The 24082-nt window shown below is 38.0% G+C and overlaps 1 protein-coding gene across 1 annotated transcript in view; it reads left to right on the forward strand.

The window, feature by feature from the left end:
- LOC125829239 (vacuolar sorting protein 18-like) overlaps positions 1-1843 on the forward strand; it is a 67582-nt gene extending 65739 nt beyond the window's left edge. The window contains exons 23-24 of the mRNA XM_049508488.1: positions 1336-1452; positions 1623-1843. Of these exons, the coding sequence (XP_049364445.1) occupies positions 1336-1452; positions 1623-1796 (291 nt within the window). The 3' untranslated portion in view covers positions 1797-1843. The remainder of the gene's footprint in view (positions 1-1335; positions 1453-1622) is intronic.
- The last annotated feature ends 22239 nt before the right edge of the window (positions 1844-24082 follow it).

The following is a 24082-nucleotide window of genomic DNA, read 5'->3' on the forward strand; positions in this document are numbered from 1 at the left end:
AATGTCCCACAAATTTTTCATCGACAAAAACTATCAAATTTGATCCGTGAAAATGAAATCTCATTTTGAAACCTATGTTTTATAAGATATTGTGATGGAAGAGAAATCCTTGCAAGAACTCACTGCAAATGCTATCATTTTTCAGTTGAAAGCATTTTCAAACAAGACAAGATTATTGAGTGTGTTCTTTAAGCACAAAACCAAAAAAAGACCAAGATCGATATCAAAAAAACTGTGCAAGTTCAAAAAAATAAAAAAAAATCCTCATGCACAAACAATCGAAGCAGAAATTGAGGAGGAGCAACTTTTTTAATACTGCAGGAATTGAAGCAAAGGAGGATTGTGGATTGTTGAAAATCTCTTTCAGTTGCAAGTTTTAGGATGATTTGAATTTTAAATTTCTATTAGGTGAGGGGCTTGGTGAAGATATCTATAAGTTGATCACTCGACTTTACAAAATTGACAGTCAATTTTAATGTGCTTAATCTTCTCATGAAATAATGAATTTGATGCATAGTGCTAATAAAACACGAAGTGACTAGCTCCGTCATGAGTCATGCCAAATTCCTTAATTACTGTGCTGAACTTTTCAAACCAAGCTTGAGATTATTGTTTCAGACCATAAAGTGACCTGCACAATCAACATACAAGGCTACTAGACTCCCCTTGAGCAACTAAACCAAGTGGTTGCTCCATATGTTCTTCCTCGAGATCAACGTGGAGAAAAACATTCTTAATATGTAACTGATTAAAAATCCAATGGCGAACAACCATAAATAGAACATGTCGGACATATGCTCTTTAGCCAAGAGAGAGTATCACTATCACCAGAAAGACATACGGAACTAGGCAAATTAGATTCGATATTCACCCATTGACATTTTTGAAGAGTCCGAACAACATAGGCTCTACAGATTTGTTGATGTTCTCATTTGCAGCAACAGCAAATTTCTTTTCTTTAATTAATGGGAAAATATCATATATGCATAAATTTAGGATTGATAAGTTGTCCATGATGGTTCCAAATATAAGTGCTCAAATATCTGTTACTTTTTAAAAAAAAAATTATATCTTTGTTTCTAATAATTGATAAAGAAAAGGAGATCTAGTGCAGTTCTGCTTTTCGGCACTGGCCAATTAATTCTTCTTTTACTAACAGGACTAATATGCATATGCATAATCTTGTCGTTGATACTTGCAATTATACATATTCATGATAGGGCCACATCTGTGTCCTCATATACCGTCTGTTACGTCTTTGGAAGAAATGTCTTTGCTTCTGGTAGTTACTTTGGTTGACAGTCTCTTTAGCATTTTCCTTAAATGATATTGCAGGCTGAATACATTCTGGATCTGCAGAAGCAACTTACTTTACTTGGGGTTGAACCTAAGAATGTGTCAAATGGTGGCTTGTGTGAAGAACCGCTAGTTAGTGTGACGCCCATGCATAAGGTTTGTCTTATGCCTGTAAAATATCACTTCCTTTAAGTGGTCTAGTAATTATAGAATAAAGTTTCTTCCAGTTGATTCATATGAGCTCACTCCATGTTGATTCATCTAGAAATTGTAGCCTTAGTTTCTGGCATTCCGTATTTGATACTTTGCTTAACTGGATTTTCCAGATCCGGTCACAGCTGGATGATGCTGTAGCTAGTGATTGCCCATTTTGTGGCGACCTTATGATCCGAGAGATTTCCTTGCCTTTCATTCTGCCAGAAGAAGCAGAAGAATCTGAATCGTGGGAGATAAAGCCACATAATCATCCTAGTCAGAGAAGCCTTTCTTTGGCTGTGTGATTTTATCATCTGTTAGTGCAGGTTTCTCCCTGCAATTCCTTGTTTGAGAAGTAAAAAAAAAAAAGCATGTTTGAGGCGTCTAAAAGAATTGTTTGTATAATTTATGAGGTTTGATAGTAATTATTGCAACATGAAGCTAATGCAAGCAACATGGGCATGTTGATTGTAGGGGAAATAAATTGTCCTACGATATTTCACGAATCATTGTGCATACCAAGCATCATCTTGGAAAAAACTGCTTATTATTTCGTTTTCATCCTAATTCCTATTTCTATTGTATCATCTTGTGATAACATATGTTCCTCCAATTGTTGTATTATGGGTGAAATATAAACTTGTCTTGAGAAAAATATGATCACTGTGCTTACAGATTCCAGAAGTAGTAAAACGCTCATGTCAAGTTTTCAATGTTGCTGTTAAATTGATGCAAACAGGAAAAAGGTTTATTTTGTCTTCTAATTTCTTGGTATTCTTTTGCTGTTGTTTTGTTCTGAAATTCACATGATATAGAAATGTCCATTTTGGGTGTGTTCCGTAAGGGAAGAAAATATTTTCTAATTTTTCCATCTTCGGTTGAAAAGTAAAGTTCCTTAAATATGAGAAAAAATAACTTCCCTTGTGGAAGTAGGGAAAGCAAGTTCTATGAATGATACTTTACATAGATTGTGGTCTCCCATCCTGCAACACACTTCATCTTCACTCCACTCCCTAGCCTATTCTTACCTCTCATATTATTTGTCTAGATTATATACAAATACTTTTTTTTTTTTTTTTTTTTGATTTGCACCGGGTGTCCGAGTCTCTTTGAGCCCCGACTAATCCCGGGGGTGCACAGGCCCTCGGCAAGGAGTTTCCCGCAAGTGCACCACGGTTAATTCAGGTTTTACCCAGTCCGATGGCCCTCAGAAATTGTTTGCACCCAGTGGGTTTCGAACTTGAGACCTTGAAAGGGAGCAAACCCCAAGGCTCAAGTCAATTGCCAGCAGGCCAACCCCTGAGTGTTTATACAAATACTTTTAGAATAAAAAGATTTTAACTTGCTTACCAAACACAAAAAAATATGTAAAAAAAAACTACTTTTTCTAGAAAACATGCTCCTTTATACTGAACACCTACTGCTACTGCTTTTCCGGACCAGGGATTTTCCTTCTTTCTTTCTTTTCTTTCCTCCCAAAACAGCGTCTAAAATATGGTAAGCAAGGGATGGAACTATGCTCTGTAGGGTGTAACAATAAAGAAAATTGCACTTTGGTTCCTTATATTTGCTTCAAATGAGTTCCCCATTTCTGATCCGTTGAACTGTCGCAGCTTCCCCATTTTGGACAGATTTCTCCTTTCTTCCCCCATCTTTATCAACTTCTTGAACTAATTACTCCTTTCTTTCTGCATGCTACGGGTACCAAACTTCTCCAGGTATGCCCGAGTAAATTTCTCCCAAGACATAGTAGACCTGGTTGGTTTATAGTTTAGATATACGATCTCCACCATTGCTTGACCGGGGCAATAATCTTAAATGCGGTGTAATAAACTCTATGGGACTCTGATTCCTAATTATGCAACCTTTCATGACATTTGATGAGAAACTAATATGCATCCTCTCATATGACCACCTTCAAACTGAGAGGCTCTATCCTGAATTGATTAAACAACTTCTACTCCTCTATATGTACAGTAACCCTAGAAACTGGGGGTGGAGCAAATGTCTGGCAAAGGCATACCCCCAATTCTAGGAGCTACTGCCTCAGTTGGCTAACCTGTTTTAGGCTAAAGTGTTGGAGTTATCTGATGATTGGGAGTTTGACCTCCTACTCTAATATAAGAACCATCTGTTGTGTAAGGTAGAACATTGTCATGTCCCAGCTCATCCATACAGCTAAGACTATAGGCACGAGTGTGTTGAAGTATTAGAGTAGAAACAAACTCAGGTGGTACCTTATCTAGGCTCATCCCTTCAATATGAATCTAATTATCCGCTGAAATATAGGGAGACTTATCTCTAACATAAGCCTGAGCAGCTGTCAATGCTCTAGCTCTAGTCGGCGCCGCAACTCCTGCCTTGCCCTACCTCATCTACTGCCTCTATTGCTTGTTATGGCCATTGCAGCAGGTGCGGGTTCTTGGTTTCTAGTCATTGCAAAATGAGTTCTTATCATTTGTAAGTGAATGAAATAAAGACTTAGTATTTGATAAGCTCAAAACACATGATAAAGGAAGTTACCCTTGTCTCAAAAAAACATGAAAAAGGAAGAAATAATATAAGTTTCATAATATATTGTACCCTAGGGTGTGCACCAGTCGGTTTGGTTCGGTTTTATGTATTATTGGTTCGGTTTATCGATTTTTTATTTTTAAATACATTAAATCAATAAGATATTTTTTATCGGTTTTGATCCTTAATGGTTAGATTTTCGATTTAATCAATAAGAAAATACTTATAAAAAAATATATGACTTTTCTAATAAATTTGATGCGACAACACAATAATGTAACTTTACAAATGCTCATAAAATAGAAACAATAATAACAAACATGAAAAAGAAAAATTATACAAGTGTAACATAGAGAAATTAAGAGGAATAGGGTTCTTACTTTAGATTTTAACGTTTTGTATAATATGAAGTTGTGAACTTGTAACATCCCGCCTTAGAAAGAACTAGAATTAGAAAGAGCTATTTTTTGGAAAGATTAAATTTGGAAATTTTGGCAAGTTATGCTAAGTATAAGTTTTGGGTCAACTTCAAACGACCATAACTTTCAGTACATGATGAGTTAGGTGACCTATAAGATATCAAATAAAAGGTCTTGGAATCCTCTTTCCAACGCCACCGAGTTCGCTAATTTTCGAGCTCGTATGAGGGAAATATGTCAGTTTGAAGTTGGGTTGTCTAGATATGGAAAGTTACACGAATTTAAGAGGGGTATTTTGGTCTTTTTCTTACCCTATCAGATTTTATTCATTTTTAATGATTAATTAGGGGTCTAAACTGAATTGGTTCAGTTTACACAATCAAAAGTCACGCTAGGGTTTTGGAAAAAGGTTCAAGAAGAACAAAGAGGAGAAAAGAGGAGAAAGGGCAAGATTTCGTCGCATTCTTGAGATTTGGTTGTGAATTTTGTCAAGGGTTGATCCCTAAAGAGATATGTGAGTTCACATAGTGTTGAGTTCGTTCACCCACACACCAATCGTTATTTATTCAGCGTAATTTCGTTCATGGAAGTAAAAGATTTGAGTTCTTGATGTGTTTTGTTGAAGTTTCCTTCATTATCTTGATTGTTGAGATTTTAATGAGTTCTTGAGTTAATCGCATGAGTTTTAAGGTTGTTTTTAGTAGACTCTTGTACATTAATTTTGGGTATTCAAATCTAAGTGATTGGGGAAGAAACCATTCGATTCTAGGTGAATAGGGGTTAGAAAACGAGTAAAAAAATTCGTCAAGTTTTCTGAGAAAAGGGGTGGGGCGTCGCGCCACGCAATATGCCATGACTTTCCTTCTGTAGTTTTGGCTCTGCAGCGCCGCGCCACTCAGTACGCCATGACTTTCCTTCTGTAGTTTTGGCTTTGGGGAGCCGCGCCACTCAGTACACCATGACTTTACTTCTGTAGTTGAGGCTTTGGCACCCTACGCCACTCAGTACGTCAGGGTCGTCAGGTCCTCTACCATTTCCCACTTTTTTCCGTTTGAGTTTCCTTGAATCGTACCTATATTTTCTATTTGATTTCTACACTCTAAGGTACGTCTAAACATCATGACATCATCCATAAGCATGAATCATAACCTTGAATCCATAATTTCAAATTCAAAGAAAGTTAAGAGCCATGTCTAGAGAGTTCTTAGAGTCTTTTCAAAAATCTTTTACAAATGCTTTAAACTTGTTTTAAGACTTGAGCATTGAGTTGAGTAAGAGTAAGAGTGAAGTTCATTTTCTTCAAAAGATTATATGAGAACTAAGTATTCCCAAAGAGTAAATGTTTTCACATTTAAAGAAGAGAGGAAACACCAATTTTCAAAAGAGCTTTTGAGCTAGTTTTGAGTAATAATCTCAAACAACAGAAAGAGTTATGTTTTTTTAAAACATATGAGCTAGTTACATTTTAGGAGTAGTATTGAGCACCGATATGGGGACGAGTTTGAGTTCAGATAATTCAAAGTCTCCATAAACCGTGTAGACAGCATGGGTAGAACATGGTCATACTTTTTAGATGATTCGTTAATGTTTTTAGCATAGACTAGTGGATCCACTTAGTAAGTAAATTCTATACCCCGGCAAAGTATAGGACGGCCCTGGCAGCGTGCGGTAAGATGTTGTATTATCAGATAGCTCATAGTGATGGTTGTCGGTTAGAAAAACTCCTACAGAGATATTTTGTAATCTTATATACAGATACCTGTATTTTCATATACAAACCAAGTCATTATTGAATTTTTCAATACACTGAGTTGTTATCTACATGTTTTAAAACTTTTTTTATATTGCATTTATATTACTACTTTATATTGAAATGAGATGAGTTGAGTTGAGACCAGGTAAGTTCCTTCAGTTCCCTTTAAGTTTATGTCTTATTTTAGAATTCCCCTCCCATGCTCGTACATTAATGTACTGATGCCATTTGGTCTGCATATTTTATGATGCAGATACAGGGTAACCAGAATCATCATCCAGTGTTTCGTTGATCTAGTTGAGCTTCAGAGTTGTTGGTGAGCCTCCGGAAGCTCCGGAGGATCCCCATTTTTATTGTTTTATTAGACTAGTTCATTAGGATGTCGTGGGTCTTGTCCGGACATCCATCTCATTTATTAGAGGCTTCATAGACAGTTAGGTATATTTAATGTTTAAAGACTTCAGTTGCCTCTTTGTCCAGTTGAATGTTTCCTTTATAACATTCTAAGTTTATTTCATGAGTTTATCTTTGTTGAGTAAAGTCTTCCGTTGAGTAGTAAGCCAAGCCAAGGGTTCGCTTGGGGCCAGCAACGATTCTCCAGTGTTAGTCCCACCCAAGGTGTAGGCTCGGGGCGTGACAGAACTCAAAGTCATTGTGAAGTGTGAATAGAAGGCCAAAGGACAAAGACATTAACTACTAAGGTATTGAGATTAATATATACTCTAATATTTATGTACAAGTAAACATAGTAAATTACTAATCTAAATGGGTTATTGATTTGCCCAATAATCCAATATTAAAAACCAATACCGAACGATAACCTAATAATTTTTTTTATAAAACCATTAAAAAATTGTTAATCCAATAACACTTTTTCGGTTCGATTTTTGCACACCCCTATTGTAGCCTCTCAATGATAATTAGCAAATATCTTTGCATCGACCCCCTACTTATGGGACCTACACATATTCTCTGATATCAAATTCTCACAATCCAAATCTAATCATCATTGGCCACATGGATAAAAACTCTTATTTCAGTTAAAGATAATGACATGGATAGGTACTTAGCTAAACGTAAATAAATAGATAAGTCAAACTTTTAACATGTGGCATAGATGAGTTTTTTCTCTTTAAAAATACGATTTAATTGGTGATGTGATAGAATACCGCATGTAAAAATGATTTTGGCAAAATCGAGGATGTTTTCAGTTAATAAATAATGATATGGACTGAAACGGGAATGATATAAATGAGCCAAACTTTTGACGAATGGCATTGATGAGTCTTTTCTCAAAATTTGATCGTATATTTGAGTCTTTTCCTTTGATTTTATCATTTTATGTTCTTCCATTGTAGTCTTTATACAATAACCAATAAATCACCCTTTATTCTTGTAATCGATGTTTTTGCTTGGGTAAAGTGTGAGCAAGCATGTCATAATCCGATTTCTTGAGTCATGATGGCACATACTATAACCCACCAGTTGGTAAGTCAATTTGTAACCCAGAATAGTAAGTAATGGATATAAGGGTAGAAATAAGGCAGAAGCAATAATTTAATAATCGAAATAGAAAAATAGGTTGAAGCAAACCAAAATATATACAATAGATCCCTCCCAGAACCTACCTAGAAGTCACAAATACAGAGTTATCTAAACAAAAGAGTACAAGTCCCAAAAGTAGCCCTCAAATACAAAGCTTGTCTCAAAATGCAAAACACAAGCTATGCAAAGTACGACAGGTAAGTCCATGACATTAAGTGCTTACCCTCGCCTCCGATCAAAAGCTACAACAGGCATGAATCATCAATGTTGATAGCTTGTGCTCAGCCCTGCATCACGAAATAGATGCAGAGTTTAACATGAGTATTAAAACAACATGTACTTAGTAGGCATCATAAGTCGTCTAAGCAGGATAAGTAAAGACAATATGAAATTATAGAATCTAGACACAAATAGAGGTCAAAGGGGGATGAAAAGAAAAGCACACGAGCATACCAGAATAAGGAACTAAATACAGCTAAATTAAACCTAACTGGACCCCCACAAGCCCAGAAGGTACACTCGTGCGCAAGTTTAAGTAAAACCCGAATGGACCATCATAAGCCTGATAGGTATACAAAATAGCTAAATCTACTAAGAGTGAAATATTGTGAGTCCAGATCCAATGAAAGCATAAGTCGGGCCTCTAACCACAAGTAACCAATAAAGGCCGCCCATCTAAAAAGTGCAGATCTCAGACCTCTCACCGCGAATGAAACTTTGAGGGGCGTCAGGTCGTAGATAAAAGTGTGTCGACTCTGTAGAGGATAAGACCAGACTTCTAATCTGCGAATAAGTTATGATCAACCAATAAGGGTCACCCAACTAAAGAGTACAAAGAGTACAGAGCCATAGTTTTCACCGTGGATGAATTTCCCGGGGGCGTCAGGCCCTAGCAAAAATGTGATCAACTCCGTAAAGGATAATGGGTAGCATGAATAAACCTCTAATCTGTTACTAGAAGGGGATGCCGAAGGATCTCATATCGACCATCATCAAAACCACTATGAAACGACGTCCACTCTCAAATAATCAATATAATGCTTCAAGCTCGAACCAACTCAAAACCCAAGTCGCCCAGTGAAGAGTGAAACCTTAAATATCGCATACAAGGCGGTATAAAAAGAAAAATAGGTAAAGGTCGTCAAAGTTGAGTCCACGCCTAAACTAAGGCTTATTCTATCTGATTCAAGTTTGCTACTCCAATCTATAAGGAGTTAAATGGTTTGAAACGACGTCAGAGAAGATATAAGGTCTAAAGGCTACAAATATCATAAATCAATGGCAAGAACTAGTCTAAGCCTAGACTAAGGCCAAATATGTTCAACAACACAACAACAATATCAAACAAGACCATCCACAAGATAAGGATGATCACATAACCCAACTAGCATGCTTCTAACATCAAAAATATTGAATCAAGCCTAAAACATGATTTCTAAGAAATGTAGCATGACCAACTAGGTACCCGCCCACAATTCACTCAAATCAACATGAATTTTCACATTCAAGCTCATTTTAGAGGAAGGAAATTGTAACCTACCTACACGCCGACCACACGCGCTCCAAATAACTATTTTGGAGGTTTTCCTTTTTGTACGTCTCAGAACATTGTAATGCTATCAAAAATGGAATCATAACATTAACACAGTCATTTAGAAAGAAAAATCACTAAAGACGGAGATTGAGCAATTTTAGAGTCAAAATAGGAATTGTGGGACCAACATTAGTCTAGAAATGACTTCATCAAAAGTTCCAATTCAGTCCCCTGAACTTGTGTTTCAAAATGGAACACAATTCTGGACTCGAGACAACATAATTCAACACATGCACAAATTCATCATTAAAGAATAAAAAATAAGCTAAGGCAACCCATATTTTGTGAAATTTACCTCAAATAGAGATTCATCAACACTTTTTCAATCACACAATACTTAGACACAAGCTCCACGATCACCCAATACTCTAAATCACTCAATTCAAACTTAAAACGAGGGGACAAATCACCTCTCAAACTTTGGAGATAGTTGTTGATCGGGGTCTAATCTTTATTTAAAAGGCCAGACCAAATCCTCTTTCGCAAATACATTGGGGCCCGCAAGCGCGAACTTTGCGAACACTTCAAGGGCTCTACGATCCGCAATCATAGTGAAGAGAGAATTAGGGACTCCCAAATAGGATAGGGACTCCACAAACGCACTTGGGCTTTCGTGAACGCAACCCAAGGCCCGCGAACGCGAAGACCATTTTGGCCTGCACCCTGATGCCTATCAATTAGTTTGGCAATATCAAAATCTAAGAAATGGCCTGGAGGGTCATTACAACATCCACTACTAAAAGGAATTTCGTCTGCGAAAGTAAGATCCTAAAAGTACCTAAAGACTCAAACAAGTCGGGAAACAGCTCACACATCTCATGCTTGGTCTCCCAAGTAGCCTCCTTAACTAGGCGATGCGTCCAATAGATATTCACCACAAGAATGGCTCTTAAACGCAACCACCGCACATCTCTAGCTAGAATAGCAACTAGATCATCCACATAAGTCAAATGGTCATCCAGCTCAACCACATCATACTAGAGCACATAAGACTCATCGATAATATATCCACGCAACAACAAAATATGGTAAATCAAGTGAATAGATGAAAATGTTGGAGGTAGGGCCAACTCATAAGCAACCTCACAACTGTCTAGAGGATATCAAAATGATCAGTATATTTGTCACGCCCCGAGCTACCCCCGAGATGTGGACACGGGACCTAGGACCACAAGTGACCCCAAGCTAACCCTGGTGGCATAATCATCAGCATATTAAAGATAAACTGAGAAATAAAATTGATGCGGAAGTTAATCATAAATAAATCTGAAACGATGGGGATACACATATACTAAAACTCAATATCAAATCTGAGAGTTTAATACAAAAGAAACATCACACTCGAATACTAAGTTGAATCTAACTATGTCTGAAATAAGCCTCTAGCTGACTAGAAATGCTGGGACAGGCCCCATATAAGTCTAGCAAAACTGAAACTAAAAGACTGTGAAATGAAAGATAACATGACTATTGTCCTCGAAGAATGAAGACTCACCACTGTAGCAGCTGAACTGAAGATCAGGAACCGATCTATGCGTGATCTGACTGCTGAGGACCTGAGCCTATATCACGAGAAGATGTAGCACATAATATGCGTTAGTACTTGAATGGTACTGAGCATATAGGATAGGGTAAAGCTAAAACAAACATATAACTGAACAAGCAATAAAGCAAGAGTATAATCTGAACATGATATAGATACTGAATACGGAGCTGACTGAATGCAATGACCAAATTTATAACATATTAAGACTGAATATTGATTGTACTGAAATATGATCAATGCAATAGAATCTGACTAAACTGTGGAAGCTACTAATAACCGATAATAAAACCACATGAGCTAAATGTGGAGTCCGATGTATACGCCCCATCGAAAGGACCCAATATACCCAGCCAAAGGTATAGAGGCATGCTGGCGTGATCACTAATATGACGCCCACAGAAGGGGACTTACAACCTACGTGGCTCGTAGTTCTGGGACTATATGGGTGACTGACCCTAGTCCAACTCGGTATTATGTTACTCCCAATAGATTAAGTGATTAACATATTATGACTGAATTACTGTAATATACTGGATAGCTCAAAACTTCCATGCAAACTGAGAATGCACATTAATATACTGATAATGACACATTCAAGAATAAGACATGTATGTCTGAAATACTAAAGTATCTGACCTAGCATGTGTAATTCAAGAACTAAAGAAATACATAGCCAGGGTTCTGAAATTCATGCAATAAACGAAGTAATAATATGATAATCTGATTTGGAACATGTAAATAACTAATTCATGATAATCTGCTGAAGTTCTAGACACCCTAGGTCTAGTTGATAATAGGAAATCAAGAATCTGACTAAATCCTAGGGACCTAATGGGCGAAAGGAACCAACTAGTGAAATCTCACATACCTAGTGACGAATTCCACTGAGATATTTTACGATTTCGGGGTTGGAACTGATGGAATCTCGTTGCATTTTTGAACTAGGGTTGGTCGACCTCTTGCCTCGTTTCACATTCTAATTTCTAAGTTTTTGATAAAAGATCTGACTTAGGTAAGTTCTAGTTATGCTTCTAGGCTAAAACTAATCAAAACCACGTAGTTTAGGGTTAAAACAACATAGTTTAGGGGTCCAACAAAATAGAAAAAGACCAAAATACCCCTGACTTACGTTACAGACGGGGCTGACCACGGCCCCATTCACGGACCGTGAAAGGGACCACGGACCGTGAAGGCCCTTGTGGTCTTCACTTGGTCATGTGGTCCTGAAGGTTCGGGGGTCTGCTCCATGATTCCATACCACGACCCGTGTGTAGGACCACGGACCGTGAAGGTCCCCGTGGTCCTCACTTTGGCTGAGGTCCGGAGGCTTAGGTTTTGAGGGCTTACTAGCTGGCCTTCACGGACTCTACCACGGACCGTGAAGGTCCTCGTGGTCCTCACTTAGGCTTGAGGGTCTAAGGGCTAGTCTAGGGGCAACTACTGCTTAACTCTTCACGGACGCCACCACGGTCCGTTGTCAAGACCACAGCCCGTGAAGGGTCCCGTGGTCTGACTCAGGGGACTGGTGGAGTCCAACTCCCTACAACGGACAGGTCAACGGATCGTGGTCCCTATTACGGTCCGTGAACCCTGCCGTGGTTCACTATTTCAGGTAATTTTCTGTAACTATTTTTTGGGTCTAGTTTTTGAGGTGTTACAATATTTCCCCCTTGGGATCATTCATCCTTGAATGAAGACTAAACTAGATGAAATGAAGGGAATGAGCTGCAACCCTACCACTAAACACAGAAGACTGATTTCTGACTTAACTGAGTTCCAAGAACATGCAAATACGCTGAAAATGCAAGCACAAACTGAGGAACATGATACTAAGATTTCACACATGTATGACTGATAAACTGAAGATGAACATTACCTCAAGCTGGAGTGGATTCAGAAGGGAAGAGGTGGGGATACTTGGACTTCATGGTTGCTTCTACTTCCCAAGTAGCTCCCTCTACGGGCTGCGACTTCTTTGTTTCTCAACCTTCTAACCTGACGATCCAGAATCTCAACTGGTATATCCTCATAAGAAAGGCTATCTTTCACAGCCACACTCTCTAATGGCACTACGGATGTTGGATCACCCACACACTTCTTCAATAGTGAAATGTGAAAGACCGGATGCATTGCTGCTAAATCTGCTGCCAACTCTAACTCATAAGCCACTTTACCAATCCTTTTCAAGATCAGGTAAGGGCCTACATATCTGGGACTGACCTTCCCTTTCTTGCCAAATCTCATCACCCCTTTCATAGGTGACACTTTCAGGAAAACCCAATCATCAACTTGGAACTCTAATTCCCTTCTCCTCACATCTACATAAGACTTCTGGCGACTCTGGGCTGTCATAAGTCTATCTCTGATGAGTTGCACTTTCTCCATAGCATCAAGGACTGAATCTGGCCCTATCAAGGCTGCTTCACCTACTTCAAACCAACCAACCAGAGATCTGCATCTACGCCCATACAATGTCTCATAATGGGCCATCTGAATGCTGGAATGGTAGCTATTGTTGTAGGCAAACTCCATAAGAGGAAGGTGATCATCTCAACTACCCTTGAAGTCGATCACACAAACTCTCAACATGTCTTCTAAGGTCTGAATGGTACGATCTGCCTGACCATCCGTCTGCCGATGAAATGTTGTGCTAAGGTTAACCTGAGTACCAAGACCTTTCTGAAATGACTTCCAGAAATGAAAGGTAAACTGAGGACGTCTATCTGAAACAATAGACAAAGGAACCCCATGCAACCTAACTACCTCATTAATGAAAAGCTTGGCGTACTCCTCCACCGAATCTGTAGTCTTGACCGCCAAAAAGTGTGATGACGTAGTAACTCTATCAACTATCAACCAAATGGAGTCATGTTGTCTGTGAGTACGAGGTAAACCTGTGATGAAGTCCATGTTGATCACTTCCCACTTCCAAGTAGGAATGTCAATCTCTTGAGTCATACCCCCTGGTTTCTGATGTTCTACCTTGACTTGTTGGCAACTGGGGCATTTAGCCACAAAATCTATTATATCTCTTTTCATACCATTCCACCAATAGACTTCCCGCAGATCATGGTACATCTTAGTGGCGCCTAGATGAATAGAATATTTGGAGTTATGGGCTTCTGCAAGAATATACTGTCACAACTCGCCCACCTTAGGAACACATAATCGACCCTGGTAGTGAAGCACACCATCTCTCCATTGGGAGAAAACCTCAACTCTCTATTGGTGGACTGCACCCTTAAGTTCAAGTAATATCGGATCACTGTCTTGCTTTTCTTTAACCTCTGCTACCAATGAGGATTCTGATCCATTCTGAACCGTTACACCACCATCTGATATGCTCATAAGACGAACTCCTAGGCATGCAAGTCTGTGAACATCCTTTGCTAGCTCCGTTCTTTCTTCCTCAACATGTGCTACACTACCCATAGATAATCTACTAAGAGCATCTGCTACTACATTTGCCTTACCATGATGGTAATGCACACTCACATCAAAATCGTTGAGGAACTCTAGCCATCTCCTCTGGTGAAGATTCAACTCTTTCTGGGTGAGCACATATTGAAGGCTTTTATGGTCTGTGAACATATCTACGTTAACATCATACAAGTAGTGTCTCCAAATCTTGATTGCAAACACCACTGTTGCAAGGTCGAGGTCATGAGTCGGTTAGTTCTTCTCATGTACGTTAAGCTGTCTAAAAGCATAAGCTATAACCTTACCTCGTTGCATCAACACATAACCTAGGCTGATTCTGGAAGCATCACAATATATGACATAACCGTCTGAACCCTCTGGTAGAGTTAAAACAGGAGTTGTAGTCAACCTAGTTTTTAGTTCTGTGAAGCTTTTCTCACAATCCTCTGACCACTGATACTTGACCTTTTTTTGAGTCAACTTAGTGAATGGAGAGTCTATGAATGAAAATCCTTCCACGAACCTTCTGTGATAACCTGCTAGACCCAAGAAACTTTTGATATTTATAGGAGAGGTAGGTCTAGGCAATTGTTTCACTGCTTCTATTTTCTGGGAATCTACTCAAATCCCTTCACTAGACACAATATGCCAAAGGAAAGAAACTGACTGCAACCAAAATTCGCACTTACTGAACTTAGCAAATAATTTGTGATCTTTGAGAGTCTGTAGGATAACCTTCAAATTATTCGCATGTTCTTCCTCATTCCTACAGTAAATAAGGATATCATCAATAAAGACGATAACGAACAAGTCCAAGTATTGCTTGAACACCCTGTTCATCAAGTTTATGAAAGTTGCAGGAGCATTGGTTAGTCCAAATGACATAACTACAAATTCATAATGACCATATCGAGTCCTGAAGGCTATCTTCAAAATGTCACAATCTCTGACTCTAAGCTGATGATAACCCAATCTGAGGTCTATCTTTGAGAAATGACTAGCACCCTGAAGTTGGTCAAACAAGTCATTGATCCTGGGGATGGGATACTTATTCTTGATTGTGACCTTGTTCAACTGCCTATATTCAATGCACATTCTGAGAGAACCATATTTCTTCTTTACTAACAACACTGGTGCACCCTATGGCAAAATACTAGATCTGATAAAGCCCTTATCTAGAAGGTCTTTCAACTACTCTTTCAATTCCTTAAGCTCAGCTGGAGCCATTCTATAAGGAGCAATAGAGATAGGCTGGGTATCTGGAAGGAGATCAATTTCAAATTTAATTTCCCTTTCGGGAGGAACTCCGAGAAGATCTTCTGGAAACACTTTTGGAAATTCATTTACTACAGGAACTGACTCAAGAGTTGAGGTTTCAGAGCTTGAATCCTTAACATGAACTAGATAATAGAGATAACCCTTATAAATCATATTTCTAGCCTTAAGGTAAGAAATTAATTGACCCATAGGCGCTAAGCTACTTGTAACATCCCAGAATTTAGTGAGTTGAACTAGTGAGTTCTAGAGTCTTTGGCAAGAGTTTTGGAGTGTCGTATGAGGGTTAAAACTTGTAAAAATGGTTCCCATACTTAAAATAGGATTTTAGGGGTTAAACGTCCAGGTACGACTCTCCAAGGACCACCCAAGCGGTCCTTGAGGAGGACCCCAACACTACCCAAAAAAATGTCAAAACTGCTTGGTTCACAGTTGCAATTCACGGCCAGTAGGTTGATCTACGCCCCGTAGATCATGGGCGTAGGTCAAGCATGAGTGGCCTGCAATATGTAGGGTCTCTGACCCAAACCACGGACTCAGATCACGCCCAGTCAACCCATCCACGGTCCGTGGATGGGGTCTCGTGAATGCTACTAGTTTTTAAGTTTTAGTTTTAGTTAGGGGGTTTTGGAATTGATTAGTTATTTAATTAGGGGTTAATGTAGGTCGGTTAAGTAGTTAAATAACCTCCTATAAATAGTTAATAGACCCCTAAACTAATCACTTTAGCTCATTCATCTTAGAACCCCCAAATTACTCTCAAATATTCTCTCTCTAGAAGGAAAGAAGAAGAGGCCATTGATTCAAGCTTTGTTTAGGGCTTTGATTGAAAGTATGTGAATCTTAATCATCCATGGTTTCTTCCACCCATGGAGCCCCCATAGTTTCCCCACTTGTGATATCAAAAACCCAATTCTAGCTAGGGTTGTGCTTGCATTGTGGATAGGGTTTGGGTGTGATTCTAATCTAATAGATATCACTCAATTATGATTGATATAGCTTTTTTTAGTGATATTATGAAGATTTCATGTGATTGCTATGATGAACCCTAATCTAAATTGAAAAATGTGATCATTGTGGGTTTATGCCATTAGAGGCAAAGTTGAAGGTTCAGAAGTGATCTTCCTAAATAAATGTCTTGAATACTAATTGATCATAGTTAGGATCATATAATCATGAATTGAACTAGACTTGATTGAATAGGAAGGATCTTGACTTGTGAAGTTAGAATTGAACCTTTATGAATCAATTATGACTAGAATCACTTAGTAGTAAAAAAATGTGATTGAATAGCTTGTAATTTAGACATGGATCATGATAAAATGAAGTTAAGCTTGAAAGTAGGTCTTGTAGCCATCATCGTTAGGGCTTTTGAGGTAAAGTAAATATGATGTGATCTTGTTGTGTATTCTCTTTCTCTTACACACTTAGGCATGAATTGCTATGAGATCCAAGGGTTCTCTCACATAGAAGGATTCTAGGTTTTCTTAATAATCTAAACTGAATCAAAGCATGTTAGACTAGAATAGCCTGAAGTTGTGATGTATGATCCCTTCATGTATAGCTTGGCTTAGTAGGATAAGACCAAGGTTGATAGCTTGGGATGGAGGATCCATACTCTCATAAGGTATAGCTAGACTTAGCATTGTAGAATGCATGTCATGGTAGCATGAGTTAGGTGTAGTTGTTGACACCCAATTTTGGCCTAACATTTTTAAAATTCGTAACTTTTAAGTTTTATTTATTTAATAGTTCAAAATAAATTTTTTTATATAGTTTTAAATAAGTTTATCGATAACTATCCTTATTTATCAAAATTTATGATTTTTTATCAGTTAAGTTTAAAATTGCATTTTTACATGTCATTAGTTGCGTTAATGATATATTTTTTAATATTCATTTCATTTGTTACATTTGCTAATATTCATTTTGATATATTTGCACAGTATAAAAATTCATTTAACATTTACATATACAGATTGATCGATGAATTTGGGCCACAATCTCAGGCCCATGATTTGAGCCCATTGTATTACAACTCCCTATTTAAGTAAATTTTAGGTCAAAAGTAAGGGGGTGGATAATATTTTTAGACCAAGTAGTGAAAAATTCAAAATGAGTAAAAACCCTAAGAGTCTATCCTCTTCTCAAAGAAGCCGCCACCCACCTTCCTCATCACCACCCAAACTCCATTTCCGGCCAACTTCAACCAGCCAGCCATCGAACCACCACGAAAACGACCTCCAAACCAGCACAACTCCACCACACGCCACCACTAAACAAACACACGAAACTATAGAAAAACCACCACCCAGAAACCACTCCATTCCCCTCTCCTTTACCATTTTGTTTTCTTTCAGGCACCACACCATGAGCTCGTGACCATGCCAGAACGACGAAGGACAGCAACAACAATCCGTTGAGCTCAAAACAACAAGACAACCAACGAGCTCCAAGCTCCATTACACCGATGCTCCACTTGCAGTGACAGCCAACTCGATCAGATGGTAGTCACTATATTTTATTATTTTGCTATTTTATTTTGTTTGTTCTTTAACGTTTCAGATCTGGCCGGAGGGGTTCAATCTCCGGCCACCATTATTTCCAATTTTTACGGTCCTTCCTCTGTTTTCTTTGTTAGGCGAAAGCCTTTGAACTACATGATAACACTTGTTAATATTTATTATTTTAAAATCTATATCTTAATAGGGTTGTAAATTTGGTTGGCTACATTTATTATGTGCAACTTTATTCATTGTTATCTTAATCTATTTTATTTATTATGTTATCATCATTTTAGCTATTTTTGTTTGTTAGTTCGTTTTGCACAGATTGTTAACATTTTTATTTTATTTTTATTATTCGTCATTATTAGTATTATGTTTGGCTGGTTATCATTAATAATAGATGTAGTGTGTTTTTATTATTATTATCTTTTATTCACCATTTCAAGGATAACGTATATTTATGTTTGTTTTATTTACAAGTTATTAATTGCTTTAATTTGTTCACAATTTTATACTTTTTGAGTTTATGCATCTTTCTAATAAAATTTCAATTACTTGGGTTGATTACTGTTTGTTGATTGTTGCACATTATCTTATTTTATTTTGTTGGTTTTGTATATTCGTTATAAGTTGAAATTGGCCAATGAAAAAATTTCTCCGTCGATTTTGGAGGTCTTCCCATTTTAAAAGACGGAAATTTAGTTTAAGTTTATATATTTTATTTGTTAAAAATGGCCAATGAAAAAATCTCTCCGTCGATTTTGGAGGCCTTCCCATTTTAAAAGACGGAAATTTAGTTTAAGTTTATATATTTTATTTGTTAAAAATGGCCAATGAAAAAATCTCTCCGTCGGTTTTGGAGGCCTCCACATTATAAAAGACGGAAATTTAGTTTAAGTTTATATTTTTTGTAAGTTAAAATGTCCGATGAAGAAATTACCGTAGATTTCCAAGGCCTCCCATGTTAATATGACGGATTTTTTATTTTTTAAAATTAATTTTTGATTCATTTATTTTTATTCTTATTTATTTATAACTAACATTTTTACTAAGTGTCTTTACAGGTACCCCGGAGATGCTTCCTATTGAAGCTATTCGAATTAGGTTCGAATTATACTCTTATTTATTATTGTATATTATCGACGATAGACAAATTTAGGCCGATTCTTATATTATTGTTTTATCATATTACTTGTGTATATTGCATGTTTATTATATTTGTACAATATTTTATCCTACTCCTCAATTTGAAAAAATGAACTCAGTCGGGACCCATAATTTTGGATTTCGAAAAATGCCCTAACACCTTCCCTTCGGAATAATTTGAACCCCTTACCTAGAATCTTGGTTTCGTACATCACTTAATGGTTTCCTAGTTTTTTCCTAAAATTAGGTGGCGACTCCTTTAAAATTTGTTTATTCTTAAAATTCTTTTAAAATTGAATCAATTGATTATTTTTGAGTCACCACGACGTTTCGCCTTATTTGAATAGAGTAGGGATGTAGACAGTAGTCATGGAAGCCTAGGATTGAGGATTTATACTCTCATATTTGTAGCTTGAACTAGCATTGTTAGGATGCATTCATGGTAGCTTGACTTGGTTTGGCTAAGACCATTTCATGGTAGCTTTGGGATAGAGGACTTATACTCTCCTAAGGGTAGCTTAGGATTGAGGATCCATACTCTCCTAAGGGTAGCTTGACCTTGCATTGTAAGATGCATGTCAAGAGTAGCTTGAGTTAGGTTAGTCATGGTAGCTTGGGATTGAGGACTCATACTCTCTTAATGATAGCTTAGGGTTGAGAATTATACTTCCCTATGGATAGCTTGGATTTGCATGTTAGTGTGTCTTCCAAGTTAGTTCGCTTAGCTTAACCTAGTTGTGTTATTAAGATGATAGCATGGTCTAGCCTATTACGGGGTTATTCATTGGTAGCCTTGAATAGAGGGATTAGTCCCCAACTAGTGAACATTCATGATAGTCTAAATGAGTACTTAGTATGGGTAGTAGTATGGGATGTTATCCATACATTGCACAAGTATGACTTAAGGCTAGGTATGAAGGGTTCCCACACATTGTATGACTTAGCTTGGGTTGTTTCCATAGTTTCCATCCAAGATATGATTGACTAACGTGGTAGTTCCCTTGTCTATCTGAACTAAGCTTATATTAAGACCAAAGTAGGGTGAATATGACTAAGATGACTTCAAGGTTATGCTTAGTGTGAAGGGTATTATGGGATGTCTTTCATGCATTGCACAAGTGTGTCTTGAGGTTACTTGGAAGTATGGTCCCCTTATGGTAGAAAGACTTATGATCTAACCATGCACATGGATTATGATTAAGATGACTAAAAAGGGATACTTGGCTTGGGTGGTATTATGGGATGTTATTCATGCTTTGCACTTGTATGCTTTTGAGGTTACTTGAGAATGGTGCTATTATGGTATGGATGACCAAGGGTCAATTATGCTTATATGATTATGACTTGTCTCCTATGCTCATTAACTATGTCTTATGTTGACTTATGTTTATATGATGCTTATGTTGGAGACCATGATGTGACTATGATGATTATGCTATGAATATGTTAATATCTCTTATGCTTATGCCTTATGTTGACTAACCATTTGAGATGCTCTTATGATGTTGTGCTAGCTTTTGTACTTGGTACATTTTGTACTAACGCATATTGCCTACATTCTAACCAAATATAGGGTCTTGGAGATTTTAGTTGCTTTGGAGGCTAGGTTTCAAGGATCTAGAGGAGTTGAAGATCTTGGTGAGTCCTCATAGCTTCGAGGACAACACCCATTTTACCTTTATGTCATTTCTTTATGTTTTTAGACTTTGTATGGGCTACGTCCCAAAGACTATTATTCATGAGTTTAAATAGATGGTTTGAGACAAAGGTTTAGAAAAGACTTCCACTTGTTACTTTTATGAAATATGACTTCGATTGTAAAAGTTTTAAATTGCTCTGTATTTTCAATTCTATTACCTATGTTATTATGCAAAGGGCATGTACTAGACCCTTTCGGGGTCGAGTACGCCGTGTTACGTCTAGGGGGTACCCCTGGGTCGTGACACTACTACCCTTCCATTCTAAGATTGGTTCGTCTGGAAACTGAAAACGAACAATCCTAGTTTTACAATCGACGGAGGAATTACATGAATGTAACCAATCCATGCCTAGAATGACATCGAAGTCCTCCATTTCTAACCCTACAAGGTCTGTTGAGGTGACTTTCTAAGAGGATGTGGCAGGGAAATTTCTGTATACCCGTCTAGCTATAACTGGGTCACCGACTGGAGTAGAGACCGAGAAAGGTTCTGAGAGAGTTTCTAGACTAATATCAAACTTAATGGCTATAAAATGAGTTACAAAAGAAAAAGTAGCCCCTGTATCTAACAAAGCATAAACATCGAGATCAAAGACTCGTAACGTACCAGTGACTACATCAGGAGAATCTTCCTGATACTGGCGAGCCTGAAAAGCATAGAGCATGTTTTGGTGTTGCCCGCCACTTATACCAGAAGAGTTACCCTGCTGAGTCGGGCGACCTGCTAGTGCTGCTGAAGTCGTAGACTGGGCTCGATTAGCACTGCCTCATTGACCCTGTTTAGAAGAACAATCCCTCAACCTGTGACCAGAGTGACCACACCTAAAACATCATTCCTTTCCTGCAAGGCACTCGCTCGAATGGTTCTTACCACACTTAGGGCAAGTTGGGTAGGTTTTGGTACCTGTAACACTCCCCTGAGACTTAGAGACAAATGCCCTACCTTTCTGATCATTACGGAACCTGGAGGATAGGACACTAGCTGATGAAGGTGCTAGAGTTGAAAATTTCTTCTGACCATGTGAGCGATTTCCACCACCCGAAATCTGTTGAGAAAACTCATAGTTTACAGTCCTAGCCTTCTTGTTCGCCTTGGCATGTTCCTTAAGCTTATCACCCTCAACCTGCTGAGCATGAGTCATAAGACTAGAGAGGCTCATATCTCCCAGCAACATAGCATTCCTACATTCTCTTTTCACCAAGTCTAACACTCCATAAAGAAACGTGTTCATTTAGGCCCTGGAATCAGCCACCATGTGAGGAGCATACCTGGAGAGTTAGGTAAACTTAAGCCCATACTCATGGACCGTCATGCTACCTTTCCTTAAGTTCATAAATTACTGAGCTTTTCCATCCCTTAGCTCTCTTGGGAAAAACCTGTCCAGAAAGGTCTCACTAAAGCAATCCCAAGAGATAAGAGTTGCATTTGTGCCCCTGTTCTCCTTCCACTGAGTATACCAGATGTGAGCTACATCATTAAGTTGGTAAGATACTAACTCAACCCGATCATTCCCAGTTACCTGCATCACTTCAAAGATCTTCTTGACTTCATCAATGAAGTTTTGGGGATCTTCTCCAACCTGCAATCTTAAAAACTCTGGCAGATTCATCCAAACAAAGTCTCGTACTCTGGCTGCAGCCGACCCAATATTAGCATTTACCAGAATCGGTGCCTGCTGATTATTCTGGTTGGCCACGCTCTGAGCCAACATTTGAATGACGTTCTTCAACTCTGCATTCGAGACTTCTTGATCTGGGACTGGAGGGGTTGCATTTGCGTTCCTGGCGTTCGCATTCCTGGTGTTAGCTCTGTGAGGAGGCATAATCACTGAAACGTAGAACGTCGAGTTAGAATGGAATTAGATCATACCTTACACACGATAAGAGTAACAAAAAAATGAAGATTTTTCCTAAAAACACTTTATAGCCTCCCCATCATTAGATGATGCACTTCACACCCATGAAAATGACTCTACTTAGTGCGGCTTTTTAGACATCCTAGGACTCTTAAGCCTAGGGGTCTTATACCAAGTTTGTCACTCCTCGAGCTACCCCCGAGACGCGGACGCGGGACCTAGGACCACAAGTGACCCCAAGCTAACCCTGCTAGCATAATCATGAGCATACAAAAGATAAACTGAGAAATAAAATTGATGCAGAAGCTAATCATAAATAAATTTGAAATGATGGAGGATACCCATATACTAAAATTGAATATCAAATCTGAGAGTTTAATACAAAAGAAACATCAAACTCAAATACTAAGTTAAATCTAACTATGTCTGAAATAAGCCTCTAACTGAGTAGAAATGTTGGGACAGGCCCCAGCTAAGTCTAGCAAAACTGAAACTAAAAGACTGTGAAATGAAAGATAACATGACTATTGTCCTTGAAGAATGATGACTCACCACTGTAGCTGCTGAAGTGAAGATCGGGAACTGTTCTATGCGTGATCTGACTGTTGAGAACCTGAACCTACCACACGAGAAGATGTAGCACAGAGTATGCGTCAGTACTTGAATGGTACTGAGCATGCAAGATAAAGTAAAGCTAAAATAAACAAATAACTGAACAAGCAATACAGCAAGAGTGTAATCTGAACATAATATAGATACTGAATATGGAGCTGACTGAATGCAATGACCAAATTTATAACATATTAAGACTGAATACTGACTGAAATGTGATCAATGCAATAGAATCTGACTGAATTGTGGGAGCTACTAATAACCGATAATAAACCACATGAGCTAAATGTGGAGTCCGATGTATACGCTCCATCTGGAGGACCCATTATACCCAGCCAAAGGTATAGAGGCATGCTTGCGTGATCATTAAAATTATTCCCACAGAGGGGACTTACAACTTACGTGGCTCATAGTTCTGGGACTATATGGGTGACTGACCCTAGTTAAACTCGGTATTATGCTATTCCCAAGAGATTAAGTGATTAACATATTATGACCGAATTACTATAATATATTGGATAGCTCAAAACTTCCAAGCAAATTGAGAATGCACATTAATATACTCATAATGACACATTCAAGATTGAGGCATGTATGTCTAAAATATAGAAATATCTAACCTAGCATGTGTAATTCAAGAACTAAAGAAATACATAGCTAGGGTTCTGAAATTCATGCAATAAACGAAGTAATAACATGACAATC

The sequence above is a fragment of the Solanum verrucosum genome, unplaced genomic scaffold (genome assembly GCF_900185275.1).
Source record: "Solanum verrucosum unplaced genomic scaffold, falcon-dt-bn FXZP01000028.1, whole genome shotgun sequence".
In the NCBI taxonomy this organism is placed as follows: Eukaryota; Viridiplantae; Streptophyta; class Magnoliopsida; order Solanales; family Solanaceae; genus Solanum; species Solanum verrucosum.